We start from the raw sequence: 23727 nt of genomic DNA on the forward strand, positions 1-23727 counted from the left end.
TTTCAATGATTGTTAGGTTTCTCGTTTTGTTTTTAAGAAAGATGATTTATTGGTAGCAGTGTAGATATAATCATTTCAAGGAGGAGACAATGGGCACAGGCACACCAACTTGGAAGCTACAGCCATCGTTGTGGCAAGGGGAATGGCACACAGAAAATTAGGTTAGAGCAGAGATAGGCAGTGGAACAGATTGGAGGATGTAGAGGGGCTGCAGAATATTTTTTGGAATGGAAGAAAGTGGATTTAATTATTGGGTCTGTTGAGCTTAAGTGCCTGAGGAAAATCTCTGTTTGATGATGTTTAGCTGAAACAATAAAGAGTCATGTGAAGTTTAGGACATGGAGGTGAGTGAAATAGAGATTTGTACTATGGAAATGTGGGTGTGCATGTTAACAAACGGCCAAGAATTTGCATTGAGCCTACCACTCACCTATTACACTGGTAAAGAATAAATGACCATGTTTTATACCTGTGTACTCTTATGCATTGCTGGCAGGGATGTAAATTTGTACAACTTTGCTGGAAAACAGGTCGGCAGTATTTGTCATGAGCCTTACAGATACTTGTATCCTCTGACCCAGTGATTTCACTTTTTGGAGTCAGTGCTAACTTTATGATCCAAACACAGACAATTATTATATATAGAGCTGCTCCCCACAACATAACATGCAATTGAAAAAAATAAAACCTTCAAACAGGCTCACTTAGTGATAGGAAAATGGTTAAATAATGATGTGTTCATATGCTAGAATATTATACAGCCATTAAAAATCATGTTGACGGAGACTCCTACTGTGAATTGCTGTAAGGGAGAAAAATCCAATGAGGATACACAATTATATATAGAATATGAGTTTGACTCTGTTAGAAAATAACATAGTATAAGGATTAGAAGACAGTATACTAAGACGTTCATGTTATTATTTCTGTTTGGGAAATGGAGGCATGGGTTGGTATTTGTTGAAGTCTAGTAACTCAGTTTGACTTACGACTATATAATAGGTTTTTGGCTTATTTAAAGTTTCTTTTCCTTCTTCTCCTAATGCATCTGGTAATATTTAGTTACTAACACAGTAATAATCTTTGGCTCACAGATCAAAATTCAAATGGCAATTTCTATTACAAATCTTGACCATGTTGCCTTTTTATTTTTGAGACAGCATCTCACTCTTCCACCCAGGTTGGAGTGCAGTGGTGCATCATAGCTCACTGCAGCCTCAAATATCTGGACTCAAGCAATCTTCCTGCCTCAGCCTCCCAAGTACCTAGGACTACAGGCATGTACTACTATGTCTGGCTAATTTTTGTATTTTTTTTTTTGGTAGAGATGGGATCTCACAAAAAGAATACAAAAATTTGTATTTTTTGTGTTTTCATTGCCCAGGCTGGTCTTGAACTCCTGGCCTCAATTGATCCTCCTGCCCTGGCCTCTCAAAGTGCTGGGATTACAGGCATGAGACACCATGTTTTGTTTTTAATGGATGCAGTCCATCAAAGGCCCAGAAACTCAAACTTCATTTTTGAGTTAATGTCATGTCATTGTACAATTTTGAATGTGCCACCGGACCACTGAAGATGCTTCCTTCTCTCCTGGCTTATTGACACAATTATCCACTTGCATTTAGAGGGACATGATTTTTACACAAGGGGCTCCTTGTGTATGTCAAAGACAGAAGATTAGAACAATACACCATCATTGAGAGGGTAATTCATCAAAAGTCCTAACTTCAGCTGCACAGCCAAGCAGCTAAAAGAAATCCAATGACCCTCGGAAGCACCCTTGATAGAGAGCTGTTGGGTGTGAAGGATCCATCCGTAAGTCGCCAGAATTGGATTGCAAATATGCTAGAACTGACGATCTCCTGGATCATGCTGCCATAACTGCCTTCAAGATGTTAATACTGAACAAGGCATGTTGTTTCAGGACTGCAGGAGGAGCAATCTCTCTTCCCAACCCCTCCCCACCTCCCCACCCACACACATGTACATGCACACAAAACACAGTGTGTTTTGATATCCAGCCCAGTCCCATTTCTCTTGCTGAGACTGACCTTGATAGAAAAATTATTTTGTTTTTATTTTTTATTATAGAAGGCAAGTTTCTATTTACTATGTAGAAATAGATAAAAGGCTACTGAAGAAGTGATGAACTTCATTGTGATTATGAAGTGAGCAAAAATACTTACACTAAAGTTTAAATACTTATTTGCTTATACTATAGTGTAAGTAAGCCAAAAATTGATTATCTGGTCCTAATTCAAATTCATTTACTAAACTTCAATAAATTACCAACCCATGCCTCAGTTTCCCAGTATTTTCCAGGGCTATATGGCCTGTGGATAGAATTTACCATCATTCTGTGCTTTTAGGACCTTTTTGACATTCTAGGTCAAACTTGGGGAATTTTCCTTTTTAGGAGTCCCAACTACTCAAGGCAGAAGCCAGCAAACTCTCTTGCCCTGCCTTCCTAAGATTCTTACAGGGTGCAGGCATATGAACTGTGGGAACTGATGACCAGTCACACCCTGTTGGGACTCTGGCTGGGGAGTGAGAGATGAGGAGGCAGGCGCAATTTTCTCAACAGGAGATGGTCGTAGCAGGCTGAGGGGCTTAGATTTGAGGGTAGCAGGATGGTGGGGTCTTTCCTGGAACAACTCTACAGACTGATTTGGGCATTTGTTCCTGGTGGGATAACCTCTAAATCCAACTCTCTGGTCCTAAAGTAGGCATTGAAGAAAAAGCATCCAGCATTGGGTAAGAGAACATGACTTGATAAGCATCAAGTAAAGCTTCAACTAGTTTCAGTGTCATCCATGAATATTTCCAGCCTCTATATTGGACAGTGCTTTTCTGGAAAGAAAGAAAAGTATCCTTGCCTTTGAGTAGGCCTTCCAGTCAACGGCTTAGTTCAACTTTATTCCATCATAATTTGGGAAAACAATTCCTTTGACAGGGGGGTCCCCCACCCGCCCATTCATTTCTCCATGTTTAAAGATATCTGCATATACTACCCAAAGTTTAATCAGGAAATACTAAAACAAATGTAATATTGAGCATATTCATGTAATGGAATTCTATATAGCAGTAAAAATGGAAAAACCATGGTTTTACTAACAATGACGACTCTTACAAACATAAATTTCAACAAAAGGAGCCAGCCACAAAATCTACGTACTGTATGAACCCATTTGTAGAAAGCTAAGATGACAAGCAAAACCACACTATGGTGTGATTAATCAGGATACTGATACATTCGCAAAGGCATGAGCACAGTAGCTTCTGGGATGCTGATAATGTGCTATTTCTTAATCTGGGTGGTGGATACATCAGTATATCAGCTTGTGAGAACTGTTACACTAATGATTTGCACACTTTTCTGTTAGTATTTTGCACTTTACTAAAAAGTGTTTTTCCTTGATTTGCCTGTCAGTTTTTAAACTTTATATTTCTTATCAATATTCAATCTTGCACAACTTATATTATTTTACAAAGCTATCTACTACAATTGCTAGACCTTGATTTATCTTTTTTTTATATTTAAAGAAAAATACCTGGCTGGATGCAGTGGCTCATGCCTGTAATCCCAGCACTTGGGAGGCTGAGGTGGGTGGATCACTTTAGTTCAGGAGTTTGAGACCAGCCTGGCCAACATGGTGAAACCCCGTCTCCACTAAAAATACAAAAATTAGCTGGGTGTGGTGGCGGATGCCCATAATTCCAGCTACTTAGGAGGCTGAGGCAGGAGAATCGCTTGAATCTGGGAGGGGGAGGTTGCAGTGAGCTAAGATTGCACCACTGCACTACAGCCTGGGTGACACAGAGAGACTCCGTCTCAATAAAAAAAAAAAAAGGTAAGGAAAAATACCACTACACGGGGAATTCTAAGCACATAAAAATTACTTAAGGATTATTTTTCAATTTATTGAAATGAAACCAAAGATGGGCTTGCCATGGTTAACTAGAGTCTTTCTCAAAAGAAAGATTTCAATCTGGTGTATGCTTAGGAGGCTTGTACACTCTCAGCTTCTCAGTTAAGTCTCTCCCAAGACTCTTTTATCTGACTACACATTGAGCCTCCAAACCATGACTGAAAAACCACAGCTTCATGGACAGGGCCCTGTGCAGGACACCCTGTTTCCAAATGAACAAGAAATGGAAGTGAGGTAACAAAATATTTTAAAGGTAAAAGTTTCACATTATTTAATGCAAACTAGCTGTCAGGGAGAAAGTAGTGATGAGAGAAAGGAAAGGAATGAAGACACCACAGAGATGCATATCAAACTGGAAGCAGACAAAGGCAGCCAGAACTATCTTATTTATTATAAAGATACACCGTGAAGAACAAACCTGACTGTATACTGAAGCCTGTAATGGTACATGCCAAAATGTACAGTACTATACATAAAAGTGCATTGTCACAACAGATTAACAAAACATTTTTTTCTTTCCAGAACTGTAAAAGTATCCCCCTTTATTTTCACCTCAGAGAGGAGGGAATGAAATGGTGAGAGGCAGTACAGAGCACAGGTGAGCGCGATGCTGTCAGCAGCACATGAGCGGGGGATGGATGTGGTGGGATGGGAGGACGCAGGGGTGAGAAAGGCACAATCACGTCTACAAGGAAAATGAGACAGTCTGAGGACCGACAGGGATGCAAGATGGGACACTACTGAGCACTGAGGCACAGGAGGGAGGGGATGGAGAAGGTGGGGGAGAGGGAGGAAGCTTCAAAACACTGAGTGGGCAGCAGGAATTGGGAGGAGGAGGTGGAGGTGGGGCACAGAGTGGGGCAACGGTACAAGAGCAAGGCTAAGACTCCTCTAAAATAGAAAGGCACTTTCACATGTACATACTACAGATGTACATTGACACAATTAGGTAACAGTCACAAGCAGGAAGCTACCAGTACTGCAATTGATCAAACCAACAGGAAAGGACAATACTGATTTAATTACGCGGGCAGCAGATACCCTTCAGTACGTAGGTAAACAGTAGTCTCTCCTGTTACACAGCCACTTACTATACTTTAAATATCTATAATAACCATCACACTACACACTGAACTTTGATGAATGCTCTAAGGGGGGCATTCACAAATGCACAGTTCATATATTTTCTTTTACTAAAGTTTCTAAGATAAGCATTATGGAACCCAGTACAATTATTTAAACATACAAAATTCCTACGTAATTTAAAGACACAGGTATCCATCTTGATTATACCACATAGATTTTTTTTTTTTTTTTTTTTTACTTTTTAAAGAAAGTATACTGGGGTAAGTGAAAGCTCAAATTCCAGTTTACTTTATGAATCTGACAAAACTTCGCTAAAGTCACCCTGCACCAAGCGTGACTCTCCAGCCCAGCTGGAGCTTGTGTTCTCAGCTTGGCAGGTGGGTGGCAGGTGGTCTGGAGTAGGGAGCTCTGTTTACGCATGGGTAGAGCTTTCTAAGCTGGTCTGTGTCTCATGGTTTCTGTGGTGGATAATCGAAAACAAGACTGAGTCCCAAGCACATTTCCTGCACAAAAAACGGCCTCTCACTGCTATGGTCAGGAATCAATGAGCATCATCCCAAATTTGAATCCTCTAACTCCCCCTCAAGAGACCCATAGGCTCTTTAACTGGATTTCCAAGGCTGATCAGATGAAAGTTTCTTCAGTTTGTAGACTCCAGAGGCTATGTCATTCCTAAATGTTAAGGACACAACTACCAACCCACTCCTCTTTTCCTTTTCTTTAAATTATAACCGCCCCCCGCTTTTTGGTGGGGGGGAAATAGCAAAAGTTGGAAAACTCTTAACTGATACAATTTGACTCTTGGAGCGGTACATCCACTGATAGCTGTTCACGATCACTGCAGTAGATTGTGGGATCCTGCCATAAATTATTCTACAGGTGGCTCGAGGTACACCAAAGCCAATGATGTTGTACGAAGATGTGCTAATCTGTTGAATGGTGCTGACACTGAATGTGAAAATGGAGCTCTACAAAGCGCCACTCAGCAGGTTCAAACAGTTCACATAACACCCATTAGAAAATGTGTACTAAGTACCTTTCTCTCTATCCCCAAATCCACTCCCCAAACCCCAACCCAGTCCAAAAGGCTGACTTGGTGAATCTCCTTCAGTGAGTTCTATGGATGGGATGTGAACACAGTTTTATCAGCTGTGAATACATATTCTTGTGTAAGTGGAGTCAGGTAATCTTTGTAGAGCCATCATTTACCCACCATCAAAATGCCCCCCTCCCCAAATTGCCCATGAAACCTGATAAGCTCCTTGAAACTGGGGGCAGAACACCTCAAGGCCTCATTCTCCTTCTTCTCTCTCATTTCCCTGTGTCTTCCCACTTCCCCTGTGTGCTGCCTCTGTTGCTATAAAGAAAGGCTGTGAACCTTCTCAGCTGCAGTGGCTCTTAATGAGCTTTACTGAGCATGATTCTGGATTCTTTGTGAAGTGGCCACCTTGTCTTATCTCTGGAATCTGAAGACATTTACTAAACCAAGTAAGAAGAGGTGAGTCTTTACTGAGTCCTCACTCACTGAGGTCATACCCTTCATACGGAATTGAAAAAAAAAAAAGTCTCAAGGTGACAATAGGAGTATAGGGAAATAAGATGGAGACAGGTAAAGTGAGTGATGGGAGAGTATTAGGAGCTGTTTCCTGAAAGAAGGCACAGCCTCTGAGGCGCTGCAGCAGCACGACTCCTGCCGGCCAAGACAGCAGAGTCCTGATGGGGAGCACAGAAAGGCAATCCTCATTCCACCACAGGCGGATACACCAGAGAGAAGAGCTGCTGGGGAGGATGACCAGATAGAAGGCTGAATAAATGAACAGGCAGGAGGAAGATCTGAAAAGCTCAGAAAAGACACTGAAAAAAAATAAATTCAAAGACACCTCTGGCCCTTTGATGCCCTCTGTTAACATCTTACTTTTCCATCAAACAAGGAATATGGTTTTTAAGAATTCTTACTATTTTAAAGAAGTGGGGGAATGGCCGGGCATGGTGGTTCACATCTGTAATCCCAGCACTTTTGGAGGCTGAGGCCATTGGATCACCTGAGGTCAGGAGTTTGAGACCAGTCTGGCCAACATGGTGAAACCCCGTCTCTACTAAAAATACAAAAATTAGCTGGGTGTGGTGGCGGCGCCTATAATCCCAGCTACTCAGGAGAATTGCTTGAACCCAGGAGATGGAGGTTGCAGTGAGCAGAGGTTGCTGTGAGCAGAGATTGCACCACTGTACTCTGGCCCAGGAAACAGCAAGACTCCAACTCAAAAAAAAAAAAAAAGGGGGGGGGATTATTTAGGAAAGTTTAAACTTCCTAAGGAATTCGTGCAGATTGTTTAAAAGGGCTAGTGCTATTCAAAGCTCAGTCCCGGCTGGATCTCCATGGTGTCCAAGGGTGCTGAAGGACCCCAAAAGCTCGGGGAAAACGGGGAGGGGCTGGACAAGGTACTGTCCTGGGCTTCTTTTTCAAAATGGGCAAAAAGTATGGCTCTGAAAATTTGGAGGTTTAAAAGTTTACCATACCTAGAAATACATGGGAAAAAAAATCACTATTCATTTGTGAAATCAGGCCACAGGCAAGCAATCAGCAGTGTGACTTTGAAAGGTAACAGTATCTCATCGATTTAATCTCTTCCTGTAATAGAATGACTAGACGGGCAGACTGAGGTAGAGATCAAAGTAATGATCTTGATTTTAGTACAGATCCCAATTCATTTCTGCACGATGCATTCACCAATGGGCTGATGAAGTAAAATCTACACTGTGTAGCTCTGAGGTGTGCATGCAATTGGCTGCCAGTTTGAAATGAAACCAAGGAAATTAATGGTGGGCCAGAGGGATTAGTTCTGGGAAATCCATTTTTCTCAACAACAACAACAAAAATATCAGTAACTTCAATGATAGAGTCGATAAAATGCTCACAGGTCTACAGGTGATATCAGCTGCTGCTGGTAGGAGAATGGAATTCAAAGCAAATTTTCTTAAGATAGGGGGAAGATATAGCATAAATATAGGCTTAAAAATTGTCTGTGTGCTAGATGCCAGAGAACGAGCGTCTCCAATTGAGAGTTCCGCTGACTATGGGAGTGATATAGAGACCACATACAAAAAGGAAAAGGGACAAAGAAAAAGAAGTTGTGGCTGTGAGGTACACAATTGGGTGAGAATTACAAGGTCATCTTCTGCTGCTGGCCCTGCGTGGTTCTCACTCAGGTACCAGGGCCAGTTTGGGGTTGGCTCAAAGACAAATGGAGAGGACAGTTGGGATTTCAAATTTAGGATCATCAGGTCTTTGTAGCTTTTTTTTTTTTGAAGAGACAGGGTCTCACACTATGCTGCCCAGGCTGGATTCGAACTACTGGGCCCAAAGCCATCCTCCTGTGTAAACCACCTGAGTAGCTGGGACTACAGTGTGCACCACCATGCCTGGGCTTTGCAGCATGTTTAAAGGAACCTAGGTGATTTAGTCAAAAGAGAACACTGCATAAACCAAGGCCTCAGGTGCTTCTTGCTGCCTCCATTTCCACAGAGGAGAACACAGGGATTTGGGGAGATAGAAATATTTTCTAGGCAGTTATTGAACAACTAATCTTTGGAGGAGTTTGTGGAGTACTGTAACCAGAAAGTCTTTAAAATGAAACCCTTCTAGTCGTTTGTAAGTGTAGGGGAGGGACTTGGAAATCTCCGAGGCCTAATCATGCTCACAAAAGGAGTGACATTAATAGCTTTGGAGATGGTGTCTTCCTCTCCTTTCCCAGGTTAAGTTCAAGCAATAACAGCAGAGGTTCTACCCAATTCCATCGAGTCTTTAAGCTGGACCCAGGGAAATAACTGTTAGGAAAGAGGCAAGCATCCAACTCACTCAAGCTGTGGACTGACAGTCCCTCTGGGATCATCCCATGGAGACAACTGTAAGTCTTTTGCATGAGCTAAACCCCACTCCACATGGAATCGAAGGTGCTCATTGTCAGCTACCACGCAATGCCATTATCACCTTTCAGCCCAAGTGCCACAGACCAACACTGGCTATACTCCAGTGAGGTGTGGAATTCGGGTTCTTCTGCCTTCAGGTCACAACCTTTCTGACTCACCTGGGCTACACTAAACCTGAAGCTCTGTAGGATGTGGAGAGCGGTGTTGCCTTCATTACAAGTGGTGCAGCACTGGATTTTCAAGTAAGTCTAAGTGTTTCTATTGTCCTTAAAATGACATATGTCCAGTTATTTTAAAAAATTACAAAATACAAATGCCCGTGTTAATTTAGCTAGTCTCAGACATTACATTCGACAACATAGAAAAGCCAAAAGATCTCCAGTTATAAGCACAAAACTAAGGAAAGTTATGGATCAGTGATTTTGTCACTAATCCGTTTTTTTTTTTTTTTTTTATTAAGTCATCTCCCTTTATGGCCTTGCTTGGCTGGTTTTTACATCGTGCAAGACTTGTCTGTTGGACCCTGGGGAGGCGGGGCAGGTCCTATGGTAGGATTTGTTTTTGGAAGAACAGCAGGTTTTGGCCTAAGGGCTGGAGGCTTCAGCTGCACACCCATTCTGGGTGCCACCATAGGCTTGAAAGTACTCATTGTGTCACTGGAGGAGCTAGTGCTACGTCGAATCTGAGGCTCGGAGCTCCTGAGGGCAACGTTGTGCAAAGGGCTGAGAGATTCCGTGGAAGTGGCAGGGGTGGGAGAGTTTTTCACTTGCTCCAGGGTATCCAGCACCACATCAGGGGCATGCTTTGCTGTGCTCTGTCTCTCCAGTTCTCGGAGTTCATTCAAAGCTGTGTTCATCGTTTCTTCAATATCCTATTGAAGAATAATCAGAAAGAGAGAAAGCACAGACTGATAATGAATACTAACGTATAGAAACCCAGACACTTAATTTCAAAGTAAACGGCCCAGCAGAGTATGAATATCTTTATAACTCCATAGTCCGCAGACTATATAAACATAATGCCATCTCACACAATCATTTTGATTCTTGATTCAGGAGACTGAGATGCAATGGCTCACGGAGCCATGTACATTGGCCTTCCTAAGGCCCTAGGTAGCCTTCTAATGGTCTCTGCCTTACATGCTGACTTAAAAAAAAATTTTTTTTTTTTTCTTTTTTGAGGCAAGGTCTCACTCTGTTAGCCAGGCAGAGTGCAGTGGTGCGAATCAGCTCACTACGGTCTCGACCTCCTGGGCTCATACGATCCTCCCACCTCCTGAGTAGCTGGGACCACAGGTGTGTGCTACCTCCTGTGTAGCCTCCTGAGTAGATGGGTCCACAGGTGTGTGCTACCACACCTGGCTAATATTTCAATTTTTTGTAGAGATGGGGTCTTGCTAGTTGCCCAGGTTGGTCTTGAACTCTTGGGCTCAAGTAATCCTCCTGCTTCCGCCTCCTAAAGTGCTGGGATTATAGGTGTAGGCCACCACGTCTGCCTGCTGACTTATTAATATAAATTCTATTTCAACTTATGATAAAAGTTTGTGAAAACTTTTGAAAAACAGTTTTTCAACTTTTTTTTTCACCCCCAAGACAGAGTCTTGCTCTGTCACCCAGGCTGGAGTGCAGTGACGTGATCTTGGCTTACTGCAACCTCTGCCTCCCAGGTTCAAACAATTATCCTGCCTCAGCCTCCCAAGTAGCTGGGATTACAGGCTCATACCACCACGCCTGGCTAATTTTTGTATTTTTAGTAGAGACGGGGTTTCACCATGTTGGCCAGGCTGGTCTCGAACTCCTGACCTCATGATCTGCCTGCCTCGGCCTCCCAAAGTGCTGGGATTACAGGCATGAGCCACTGCACTGGGCAAGTTTTTCAACTTTTATGATAAAAGTTTAAATTTAGATACTGCAATAATTTCTCAAGAAATAAAAATAATAGGAATAAAAAAATCTGGCTTCATTCATTCATTCTACAAATTTTTGAGCACTTACTATACACTTGGCTAATTCCAAGAAGTTCTTCGAAATTCAGTTTAAGTCTTCCCCTGATACAATTTTCCAGTGGATCTCAATGAAAGTGGTACTGTCTCATAGAGGGCATTTTTGTAATATGTTGTGTGTGTGTGTGGATTTTAATTTCATAATAACAAGGTTGCATTATTGGCAGCTGATGGGCAGGCTCAGACATATTAGGTATCTTGCAAGTGCCCTGGTGCGTTTACATGCAGTGAATTTTCCTGCACCTTGTTCAACTTTTGAATGTCCTCCAGACATTTATATAGGTAAAAATTCTCTTAAGAACCTGAGTCTAGAACCTCTTTTTCTAATATATAAACATAAAATATCTTTTGGATGGTGTTAAATTTTTTAGGAATGTTATTGTTTTAGGAAAGTTATTTTTTGTTTTGAGTGTAACAGTATGACCAAGGGTTGTTCACCATTTTGGAGAAATATTATCACTAATGGAAGCTCTTTTCATGGAATTTGAGTTAACTCAATTAACTGAATACTCCCGTATCGACATGCATTTTTAATTACTGCATTTATGGAAATTCTACCATGTAGGTGAAAGCATCACTACTTCATTTGTCTTCTAGTGTAGTTGATAATTAATTGAAATACATTTGTTTTAATATCAACTTCCCTTTAATTTTATATTCTATTTAGAGCTTTATATATATATTTTCAAAATAGATATATCAATCAATTTATTTCAGATAGCTGGGCAGGGCATGGTGGCACACCCCCAGCTACTCTCAAGGCTGAGGCAGGAGAATTGCTTGAACCCAGGAGGTGGAGGTTGCAGTGAGCCGAGATAGCACAACTTCACTCCAGGCTGAGTGACAGAGTGAGACTCCATCTCAAAAAAAAAAAAAAAAAGTCAATTTATTTCAGATAGTAAAAGGGGGAAGTTACAATAAATTTGTTTCAAAAAGGTGGAGTGTGCTCCATCAGCGGATGGATAAAGAAAATGTGGTATATACATACAAAGGAGTATCATTCAGCCTTAAAGGGAAGTAAGTCCTATCATGTGCTACAGCATGTGTAAACCTTGAGGACATTACACTAAATGAAATGAGCCAGTCACAAAAAATACAAATACTGTATGATTCCACTTATATGCGGTATCTAAAGGAGTCCAATTCATAGAAACAAAAAGAAGAATGATGGTTGCCAGGGACTGGAATGTGAAATGGGAGGTGTTTAATGTGTACCGAGTTTTGGTTTTGCGAGACGAACACGTTCTGGAGCGATGTTTCACAACAATGTGAATATACCTTTCTGAACTATACATTTAAAAATGGTTAAGATGGTCAATTTTATTTTATTTTTTAACCACAATTAAGAAAGAAAAAGGCAGAATGTTGTGTGAGATGGTAGAGATCCACTGCTCTGGTGACTGAAATGTCTCTTCCCGACATATTCCCAGGGCTTCTCCCACTCATCTGGAGCACACCCCTCACGGCACGGTTTAATGGTAACTCATTCCCCTATTCATCTCCTCGACTAGATTGAATGTGAGCACTTAGAGACTGCGGCTATTGTTTAACTTTGTTTGCATAAAACCTAGTATGAGACCTGGCATACAGTAAATGCTCAATAAAGATTTGCTAAATGAATAATCTAAGACACTGATATTAAATCACAGTCTCCAATAATGAATAAACCACAAGATACGATGATTATGTATGGATGTGGTTGTCTTTTGAAAAATCTCCATTAGGCATTCCATTAAATTGTTTAATAAAATAATTTGCATTTTTTTAAATGAACACAATGATGGCATGCTTACTTATCCCCATGGGAAAATCTGAAAGCTAAAGATGGAAAGATAAAAAGCAAATCTGGAAGCCATTTTATGAGGGTGACATCACTTTTCAAGTTATTACTTTCATCTGTGATTTCTGTTTGTGGCTAAACATACGGATTTGTTTTTTTTACAACTATTTATCTCAGAGACATGTGCGGAGCCTAGTTATCTGTTGAGTTTTTGTTTTTACAATTTACATTTTTTTTTTTTTTTGAGACGGAGTCTCACTCTGTCACCTAGGCTGGAATGCAATACTGCGATCTCAGCTCACTGCAACCTCCGCCTCCTGGGTTCAAGCGATTCTCGTGCCTCAGCCACCGGAGTAACTCGGATTACAGGTGCCTGCCACCATACCCAGCTAATTTTTTGTATCTTTTGTAGAGACGGGGTGTCACTATGTTGGCCAGGCTGGTCTCAAACTCCTGACCTCAAGTGATCCATGCGCCTCAGCCTCCCAAAGTGGTGGGATTATAGGCATGAGCCACTGTGCTTGGCCTGTTTTTATAATTTACAATTAAAAAAAATTTCCTGATTCTAGAAGTCAAAGGGTTAAACAGACCTTATATGCCTTCCTACCTCCAAGCACCTAAATCCCTGTCTCTCTAACCCAAATTATGTTTCACCTGCTTCTTATAAGCAATGATGTTATAAGTGTCTCAAATCATTAAATTCAGCTATAGTAAAATATTGCTGGTTGTAAATATGCCTCAAAGGGCCTTGCATAGCACTTTAAACAGAAAAAAATAAAACAGTCAAAGCCTTTTTGATTTTTGCTGAGAAGTTGCTGTACATTTAAAATTGCTTTAATTTTTAAAAAACATATTAACCTTCTCACAATCTAATTTACTATCCCAAATTCTTTTTAGTTAGAACACTGAAAATAGCTTGGACATTTGTCATATTGCGGCCGGATTCCTTGGGTGCTTTTTATTAAAAATAACCCACCTTTAATACTTTTCCGTGTTTCATTCATTTCTCATTCACTCTTTTTTGAAATCTACTTAGTTTTTAAACTTCAGTGATAGCTGGAAGCTGCTTTAGATTATTTGAATGGTAAACCCTGAATCTATTCACTCTTTTCTCACTGACTATAAACATACATATATTTGGAGACAGGGTCTTGGTCTGTCACCCTGACTGGAGTGCAGTAGGCCAATCATAACTCATTGCAGCCTCCAACTCCTGGGCTCAAGCACTCCTCTTGCCTCAGCTTCCAAAGTACCTGGGACTGCAGACATGCACCACCACTCTTAGTGTGATGGTTAATACCTAGTGTCAACTTGATTGGATTGAAGGATGCAAAGGTGTATCTGTGAGGGTGTTGCCAAAGGAGATTAACATTTGAGTCAGTGCGTTGGGGAAGGCAGACCTACCCCTAATCTGGATGGGCACCATTTAATCAGCTGCCAGTGAATATAAAGCAGGCAGAAGAATGTGAAAAGGTTAGACTGGCCTAGCCTCTCAGCCTACATCTTTCTCCCATGCTGGATGCTTCCTTCTCTCAAACATCAGACTCCAAGTTCTTCAGTTTTGGACCTTGGACCGACTCTCCTTGCTCCTCAGCCTGCAGATGGCTTATTGTGGGACCTTGTGATTGTGTGAGTTAACACTTAATAAACTCACCTTTATATGTATATGTATTCCATTAATTCTGTACCTCCAGAGAACCCTGACTAACACAGATTTTGGTATCAGGAATGGTTCTAGAGGAACAGAATATTAAGGATGGAGTTCTTTCATTGTTTTGGGGCTTCTGCTTTATATGATTAGACCCCAAAATACTAAGGACTCGACTTCTAATAGGATGAAGAACACTGATAGTCCTTGGTGTGAATTGTTTAGAGAGTTATGCAAAATACATGTATTTGACACTCCCGATTCATCGCTCATAAGAGGCAAGGAGTTTAGTAACTCCATACATAATACATTTGTATGGAGTATTGAGTAGAGAACCAAGGAACATAATGAAGCTCGTTGGTTGTTCCTAAGTTCAGTGGACAAAGTAATGAAAAAAAATGATGAACTCAAGGATTCTATCTCCTGGCTTCAGAGGCAGATACTGAGCCGCAAATCTGCTAAGACTGCCCTGAGTGAGAGTCTTATCTCTTGCAGAGAAAGAGCTGAAATTGTGGAAAAACAGACACAAGCTCTTATCATTAGAGTGGCTGACCTGCAATGAAAGGTGCATGCACAGCCTTGCTAGGTGTCTACTGTTAAAGCAAGGGCATTGATTGGAAAACAGTGGGACCCTACAACTTGGAATGGGGATGTGTGGGAGGACCCTAATGAAGCTGGGGACACTGAGCTTGTAAACTCTGATGAACCTTTTTTGCCAGAAGAAACAGCTTCCCTATCCCCAGTAGTGGCAACATCCCCTCCCTGACCCATGCTGCCATCAGCCTTTCCACCTTTGTCTGAGGAGATAAACCCTGCGCTGCCTGAGGCAATGGTGATGGCCTCCTGTGAGGCAGTTGCCAGGCAAGATAATGTTGACTCTCCTCAGGAGCCACCCCCAACACCTGTTTGCTTCTAGACCTATAACTAGACTAATGCCCTGGCGGGCCCCTGGAGGCGAGGTTGAGAGTGTGACCCATGAAGAGGTGCACTACACTAGAACTCCTTGAGTTTTCTAATTTATATAAATAGAAATCTGGAGAACAGGCATGGGAATGGATATTAAGGGTGTGGGATAATGGTAGATGGAACATAGGAGAGTCAGATCAGGCTGAATTTATTGATTTGGGCCCACTAAGTAGGAGCTCTGCATTGAATGTTGCAGCTCAGGGAGTTAAAAAAGGTTCTAATAGTTTATTTGCTTGGTTAACTGAAATGTGGACTGAAAGATGTCCCACTGTGAGTGAGCTGGAAATGCCTGATCTCCCTTGGTTAATATAGAGGAAGGGATCCAAGGGCTTAGGGAGATTGGGATGGTGGAGTGGATTAGTCACTTTAGACCTACTCATCCCAGCTGGGAGAGCCCTTGACTAATGCCTTGCAAAACAGATTTGTGAGGGCAGCACTTGCATTTTTTTTTGAGACAGAGTCTGGCTCTTTCGCCCAGGCTGGAGTGCAGTGGCGTGATCTTAGCTCACTGCAAGCTCTGCCTCCTGGGTTCACGCCATTATCCTGCCTCAGTCTCCCGAGTAGCTGGGATTACAGGCACCCACCACCATGCCTGGCTAATTTTTTATATTTTTAGTAGAGATGGGGTTTTGCCATGTTAGCCAGGATGATCTCGATCTCCTGACCTTGTGATCCACCTGCCTCAGCCTCCCAAAGTGCTGGGATTACAGGCGTGAGCCACCGTGCCTGGCCAGCCCTTGCATCTTTGAAGAGCCCTGTAATTGCTGTTCTCTGTATGTCAGATCTAACGGTGGGAACCGCAGTCACTCAACTACAAAATTTAAATACAATGGACATAATAGGATCCCGAGGTGGCAGAAGCCAAGTGGTGACACTCAACTGTCAAAGACAAGGTGGGCGTAGCTACTGTAATGGACAGCAGAGGCAAAGCGGCAAGCAGAATAGTCTGACTTATGCAGAGCTCTGGCATTGGCTAATTAATCATAGTGTTCCTAGAAGTGAAATTCATAGGAAGCCTACTGCATTCTCACTTAATTTATACAAGCAGAAAACTTCTAGGTCAGATGGACAAAAGACTAATTTGAATTATAAAAACAGAGAATCATGGCCCCTGAATCAGTTTCCAGACTTGACCCAGTTTACAGACCCAGAACCTCTTGAATGAAGGGGAGGCCGAGTACCCTTGAGGAAGGACCCCGCTATATTACTGACAATTTATGTGGTGAATCTTTATCCCATACTTCCCCAAGGGGACCTCCAGCCTTTTACCAGGGTAACTGTGTAGTGGGGAAAGGGAAATGATCAGACATTTTGGGAACTAATGGACACTGGCTCTGAGCTGACATTGATTCCGGGGGACCAAAAACGTCATTGTGGTGCTCCAGTTAAAGTAGTGGCTTGTGGACGTCAGGTAATTAATGGAGTTTTAGCTCAGGTCTGACTTACAGTGAGTCTAGTGGGTCCCCAGACTTCTCCTGTGGTCATTTCCCCAGTGCCAGAATGCATAATTGGCATAGACATACTTAGCAGCTGGCAGAACCCCCCACATTGGCTCCTGGACTGGTAGGGTGGGGGCTACTATGTGGGAAAGGCCAAATGGAAGCCATTAGAGCAGACTTTACCTAGAAAAATAGTAAATTGAAAACAATATTGCATCCCTGGAGGGATCATGGAGATTAGTGCCACCATCAAGGACTTGAAAGATGCAAGGGTGGTGATTCCCACCACATCCTCGTTCAACTCTCCCATTTGGCCTGTGCAGAAGACAGATGGATCTTGGAGAGTGACAGTGGATTACTGTAAGCTTAACCAAGTGGTGACTCCAAGTGCAGCTGCTAAACCAGATGTAGTTTCATTGCTTGAGCAAATAAACACATCTCCTGGTACCTGGTATGGCGCCACTGACTTGGAAAATGCCTTTTTCTCCATTCTTGTCCATAAGGCCCACCAGAAGCAATCTGCCTTCAGCTGGCAAGGCCAGCAATATACCTTTACTGTCCTACCTCAGGGGCATATCAACTCTCTGGCTTTGTGTCATAATCTTACTTGGAGAGACCTTGATTGCTTTTTGCTTCTGCAAGGTATCACACTGGTCCATTACATTGAAGACATTATGCTGACTGGATCCAGTGAGCAAGAAGTAGCAAACACATTGGACTTATTGGTGAGACATTTGTGTGCTAGAGGATGGGTAAAAAATCCGACTAAAATTCAGTGACCTTCTACCTCAGTAAAATTTCTAGGGGTCCAGTGGTGTGGGGCCTATCAAGATATTCCTTCTAAGGTGAAGGATAAGTTGCTGCATTTGGCCCCTCCTGCAACCAAGAAAGAGGCACAACGCCTAGTGGGCCCATTTGGATTTTGGAGGCAACACGTTCCTCTTTTGGGTGTGTTACTCTGGCCCATTTATTGAGTCTCTGGCCCATTTATTGAGTCACTCAAAAGGCTGCCAGTTTTGAGTGGTGTCCAGAACAGGAGAAGGCTCTGCAACAGGTCCAGGCTACTGTGCAAGCTGCTCTGTCACTTGGGCCATAGGACCCAGCAGATCCAATGGTACTTGAGGTGTCAGTGGCAGATAGGGATGCTGTTTAGAGCCTTTGGCAGACCCCCATAGGTGAATCACAGCAGAGGCCTCTAGGATTTTGGAGCAATGCCCTGCCTTCTTCTGCAGAGAATTACTCTCCTTTATGAGATGGAGTTTTTCTCTGTCACCCAGGCTGGAGTACAGTGGTGTGATCTCAGCTCACTGCAACCTCCACCTCCCTGGTTCAAGTGATTCTTCTGCCTCAACCTCCCGAGTAGCTGGGACTATAGGTGCATGCCACCACTCATGGCTAATTTTTGCATTTTTAGTAGAGATGGGGTTTCACCATATTGGTCAGGTTGGTCTTGAACTCCTGACCTCGTGATCCACCTGCCTTGGCTTCCCAAAGTGCAGGGATTACAGGCATGAACCACTGCGCCTGGCCAGCTACTCTCCTTTTGAGAGGCAGCTCTTGGCCTGCTGCTGGGCTTTGGTGAAAACTGAACATTTGACTATGGGTCATCAAGTCACCATGCAACCTGAACTGCCTATCATGAACTGGGTGCTTTCTGACACATCGAGCCATAAAGCGGGTCGTGCACAGCAGCATTCCATCATCAAATGGAAGTGGTATATATGTGATTGGGCTCAAGCAGCTCCTGAAGGCATAAGTTACATGAGGAAGTGGCTCAAATGCCCACGGTCTCTACTCTTTCGCACAGCCTGTACTGATGGCCTCAGGGGGAGTTCCCTCTGATCAGCTGACAGAGGAAGAGAAGACTAGGGCCTGGTTCACAGGTGAACCTGCATGATATGCAGGCACTACCCGAAAGTGGACAGCTGCAGCACTACAGCCCCTTTCTAGGACATCCCTGTAGGACAGTGGTGAAGGGAATCTTTCCCAGTGGGCAGAATTTCAAGCAGTGCACCTGGCTGTGCACTCTGCACGGAAAGAGGAATGGCCAGATGTGTGATTATATGCTGATTCATGGACTGTAGCCAATGGTTTGGTTGGATGGTCAGGGACTTAGAAGAAGTATGGTTGGAAAATTGGTGACGAAGAGATTTGTGGAAGAGGTATGTGCATGGACCTCTCTGAGTAGTCAAAAACTGTGAAGATATTTGTATCCCATGTGAGTGGTCACCAATGGGTAACCTCAGCAGAGGAGGATTTTGATAATCAAGAGGACAGGATGACCCATTCTATTGACACCACTCAGCCTCTTTCTCCAGCCACCCCGTCACCACTCAATGGGCCCATGAACAAAGTGGCCATAGTGCAGGGATGGAGGTTACGCATGGACTCAGCAACATGGACTTCCACTCACCAAGGCTGACCTGGCTATGACCACTGCTTAGTGCCCAATTTGCCAGCAGCAGAAGCCAACACAGCCCTCGATATGGCACCATTCCTCAGCGTGATCAACCAGCTACCTGGTGGCAGGTTGATTATACTGGACCTCTTCCATCATGAAAAAGGGTTTGTCCTCACTGGAAGAGACAGTTACTCCAGATGTGGGTTTGTCTATCCTGCATGCAATGCTTCTGCCAAGACTACCATCTGTGGACTCACGGAATGCCTTACCCACTGTCATGGTATTCCACACAGCATTGCCTCTGACCAAGGCACTTACTTTACGGCTAAAGAAGAGTGGCAGTGGGCTCATGCTTATGGAATTCACGGGTCTTACCATGTTCCCTGTCATCCTGAAGCAGCTGGATTGATAGAGTGGTGGAAAGGCCTTTTAAAGTCACAATTACAATGCCAATGAGGTGACTATACTTTGCAGGGCTGGGGCAAAGTTCCCCAGAAGGCTGTGTATGCTCTGAATCAGTGTCCAATATATGGTGCTGTTTCTTCCATAGCCAGGATTCACGGGTCCAGGAATCAAGGGGTGGAAGTGGAAGTGGCACCATGCATCATCACCTCTAGTGACCCAGTAGCAACATTTTTACTTCCTATTCCCACGACATTATGTTCTGCTGGCTTAGAGGTCTTAGTTCCAGAGGGAGGAAAGTGCCATGAGCAGACACAGTGACGATCCCATTAAGTTTGCCACCTGGACACTTTGGGCTCCTCCTACCTTTAAGGCAACAGACTAAGAAAGGAGTTACAGTGTTGGCTCAGGTGACTGACTTGGACTATCAAGATGAAATCAGTCTACTGCTCCACAATGGAGGTAAAAAAGAGTGTGCATGGAATACAGGAGCTCCATTAGGGCATCTCTTAGTATTACCATGCTCTGTGATTAAGGTCAATGGGAAACTACAACAGCCCAATCCAGGCAGGACTACAAATGGTCCAGACCCTTCAGGAATGAAGGTTTGGGTCACTCCGCCAGGAGAATAACAACAACAACAAAAACAAAAACACGACCTGCTGAGGTGCTTGCTGAATGCAAAGGGAATACAGAATGGGTAGTAGAAGGTAGTCATCAATACCAGCTATGACCACGTGGAAACAGGGACTGTAATTGTTATGTGTATTTCCTCCTTTTATTAAAAACATGTTTGTGCATGTACACACTTGTACTAGCAAAATATCTTCATTTTATTTCCTTTTTCCTTTAGCATGTGACATAAGATTATATTGACTTCCTATCAGCATTTAAGTATTGTTAACTTTATGTAATAGCGTTTGGGTTGGGGATTGGTGCGTTTCCGGTTATAGGAAAGGACAAATGTATTATGTTAGGCGTAATTATGAACTCACTATTGTTTTTATTTGAAGATTATGTATGATCTCAGGAGATGTTTATGGGTTCAAGTTGACAAGGGGTAGACTTGGGATGGTTAATATTAAGTGTCAACTTGATTGGATTGAAGGATGCAAAGTGTTACTCCTGGTGTGTCTGTGAGGGGGTTGCCAGAGGAAATTAACATTTGAGTCAGTGGGCTGGGAAAGGCAGATCCACCCTTAATCTGGATGGGCACCATCTAATCAGCTGCCAGTGAATATAAAGCAGGCAGAAAAACATGAAAAGGTTAGACCGGCCTATCCTGCCAGCCTACATCTTCCTCCCGTGCTGGATGCTTCCTGCCCTCGAACTTTGGACTCCACGTTCTTCAGTTTTGGAACTTGGACTGGCTCTCCTTGCTCCTCAGCCTGCAGACGGTCTATTGTGGGACTCTGTGATCGTGTCAGTTAATACTTAATAAACTTCCCTTTATATGTATATATATTCCATTAGTTCTGTCCCTCTAGAGAACCCTGACGAATACACCTAACCAATTTAAAAAAGTTTTTTTGTAGACATGGGGTTGTGCTATATTGACCAGGCTTGTCTCAAACTCCTGACCTCAAGCAATCTTCTTGCCTCAGCCTCCTAAAGTGTTGGGATTACAGGTGTAAGCCACCCACCAGGCCTACAAACATATTTTCTCATGGCCTATGCTGTGAAAAGAGCCAGAACCAGAGGGCAAAATGGTAGAATGATGGGCAAATTCATTAGTATTGTTTCCCTTTTACTTGGTCAATTTTAATCATTAGAAGAAAACTACAGAGCCCTTCTCTGCAGTCACTGTTGGGAAGCAAAGACCTGGATGTGGTCAGAAGGTATATAAGATCCAGACTTGTTCTTCAAATGTCTATCTATTATAGATCACATTATTTATTAGGGCTCATCTTTTCTAAGTTGAAAGTGCCATCTTTATCATATACAGTAGGAGTCTGTACTATCTGTGGCTTCGGGCATCCACTGGGGGTCTTGAAACATATGCCCTGTAGATAAGGAGGGACTACTGTTTTAAGATTTTTCTGTTTCTGGGCTCTCCATTCTGTTTCATCCATCTGTCTGTTTTACTAGCTTTAGAATGCATTTAGGATCTGGTAGGGCCACTGCTTCCCCATTCTTCTTTTTCAAAGTTTTTCTGATAGGTTTGAATATCCTGGGTCCTACGTTCTGTCATGTTTCTGTTTAAATCACTGTGAACCTTTGGGCCCTTCCAGTAACAAAATTGTTCAAAAAAGACTCACAGTCAGGGCCTAAGTTAAAGAATGAGCTGGTTTTGTTTCTGTTTTCTTTAGTTGATTCTATATAGAAATATAGCTACATAAAGTAAATCCTTCACACCTCCTACATCACACTTAAGTATTTAAAATGCAATATGTAATTAAAAGCATTGTACCTGAGCAATTGTCTCTGGGTCCAGTGGCTTGTGGTCATTGAAGCCTGTGTATTGCCCTGATGACGTGGACCTTCTAATGGGAGGGCTGTCAATCTTCTTGAGGGAATCGTGCCGGCTGATGTTGGTCAGGCTGCCATGGCCAGGCCTGCGCCTCCGCTCAGGACTGTCATTGTTGAGGCCACGGTTCTGCAGCAGGCCCCGGGGGTGACTGGCGAGGCTCGGGGACCCCAGGTCAACTGAGGAGTTGGAAAGGGCGTGTGGAGGGTGGAGCGGGCAATGGCTATCACTGGTCCTGCCAGGACGCCTTACTGGAGGGGGTGGCTCTCCTCTTTTTCTTTGCCTAGACATTCACAGAAACAGGGAGAAAACAGAAGAGCTTATCACATTGGGCAGTACTGCAAGGCTGAGGGTGCAGTGGCTCCTTATGGCCCCGGGAGGAGCAGAGGCTTAGGGGCCTGATTCCTAGGCTCTACCTACCTGGCTAAGTAGCCGTCAGGATGACGGTCTGTTGGGGAGTTCATGTCCTTGGATGAGGACTTGTCTTCCGTGACTGGCCCACTGCTGGCCTCGCTGTCGGCTTTTTGGCTCAGAGTGTCTGAAAACGTATCATCCCTGAAACAGTAAGATAAGTGGAGACAAAATTTACTAGATTTACAAATTTTACAAAATTTGCTAGATGAGTGGAGACAAAAATTTACGTGATCGCATTTATGGATGAAACAGCATTATGTATGAAAGACCTTCTTTTATTAAAATAACTTTTTTCATTGTGAAAGCAATATAATTTCATTACAGGTAAAACAGCAATTTCAGTTACACAAAAAAGAGTGAAATAATCACCCATAATATAACATCCAGAGACAACTACTGTTAGAATTTTAAGAAATATCCTCCTCCATCTTCTATTCTACGCCTAGGATACATATCTGTGAGTGTGCACATACATATGTATGGCATTTATATTACAGTCACGTGTTGCTTAACAGCGAGGATACATTCTGAGAAATGTGTTGTCAAGCAATCTCATCATTGTGGGAACATCACAGAGTGCACTTACACAAACCTAGATGGAAGAGCCTATTGCACACCTAGGCTATATGGTGGAGCCTACTGCTCCTAGGCTACAAACCTGCACAGCGTGTTACTGTACTGAATGCTACAGGCAGTTATAACACAATGGTGTAAACAAGTACTTGTGTATCTAAACATATCTAAACATAGAAAAGGTACAGGAAAAATAGGATATTAAATCCTATGGGACCACCGTCATATATGTGGTCCATTGATGCTCAAAATGTCATTGTGTGGTACATGACTGTACAGATATTTATGCAAATTTATTTTATATATGAATATATTTATATGTAGATATTTCAGATATATATGACTATGTGTCTGTATATACACGCATTTCTTGGCTTCTGAGATACACATTTTAACATTTCTGAAATCAGGCTGAATCATTCAGTCACTGTATACCTTTTGTGTCCTGTATGTTTTTTCCATAAAAAGCTACTTTTGGACTACACATTATTTTGCAACCCGTTTCTTTCACTTAATATGTTATGACTGTCTTCCCATGTCTTTAAATACTTTTGAAATTAGAGCTTTCTCCTCAGCAAAAAACAAAACAAAACAAAAAACAGCATAGCAATGATTCCCTCTGACTTTAGGTCAGTGTCCTTCCTCTGGGGAATCTGGAATTGAAACAGTAAACAGACATCAAGAGAAGAGCAC

At 42.7% G+C, this 23727-nt stretch overlaps 1 protein-coding gene across 2 annotated transcripts in view; it reads right to left on the bottom strand.

Moving 5' to 3' along the window:
* Nucleotides 1–4300: 4300 nt before the first annotated feature.
* SRGAP1 (SLIT-ROBO Rho GTPase activating protein 1) overlaps nt 4301–23727 on the bottom strand; it is a 326848-nt gene continuing 307421 nt past the window's right edge. For both annotated transcript variants that reach the window (XM_033221401.1, XM_033221400.1), the window contains exons 20-22: nt 22468–22602; nt 21991–22330; nt 4301–9813 (exon numbers count right to left, since the gene is read on the bottom strand). In XM_033221401.1, coding sequence (XP_033077292.1) covers nt 9436–9813; nt 21991–22330; nt 22468–22602 — 853 coding nt within the window. In that variant the 3' untranslated portion in view covers nt 4301–9435. The remainder of the gene's footprint in view (nt 9814–21990; nt 22331–22467; nt 22603–23727) is intronic.

Source organism: Trachypithecus francoisi, unplaced genomic scaffold (assembly GCF_009764315.1).
Source record: "Trachypithecus francoisi isolate TF-2019V2 unplaced genomic scaffold, Tfra_2.0 Lachesis_group11, whole genome shotgun sequence".
NCBI lineage: Eukaryota > Metazoa > Chordata > Mammalia > Primates > Cercopithecidae > Trachypithecus > Trachypithecus francoisi.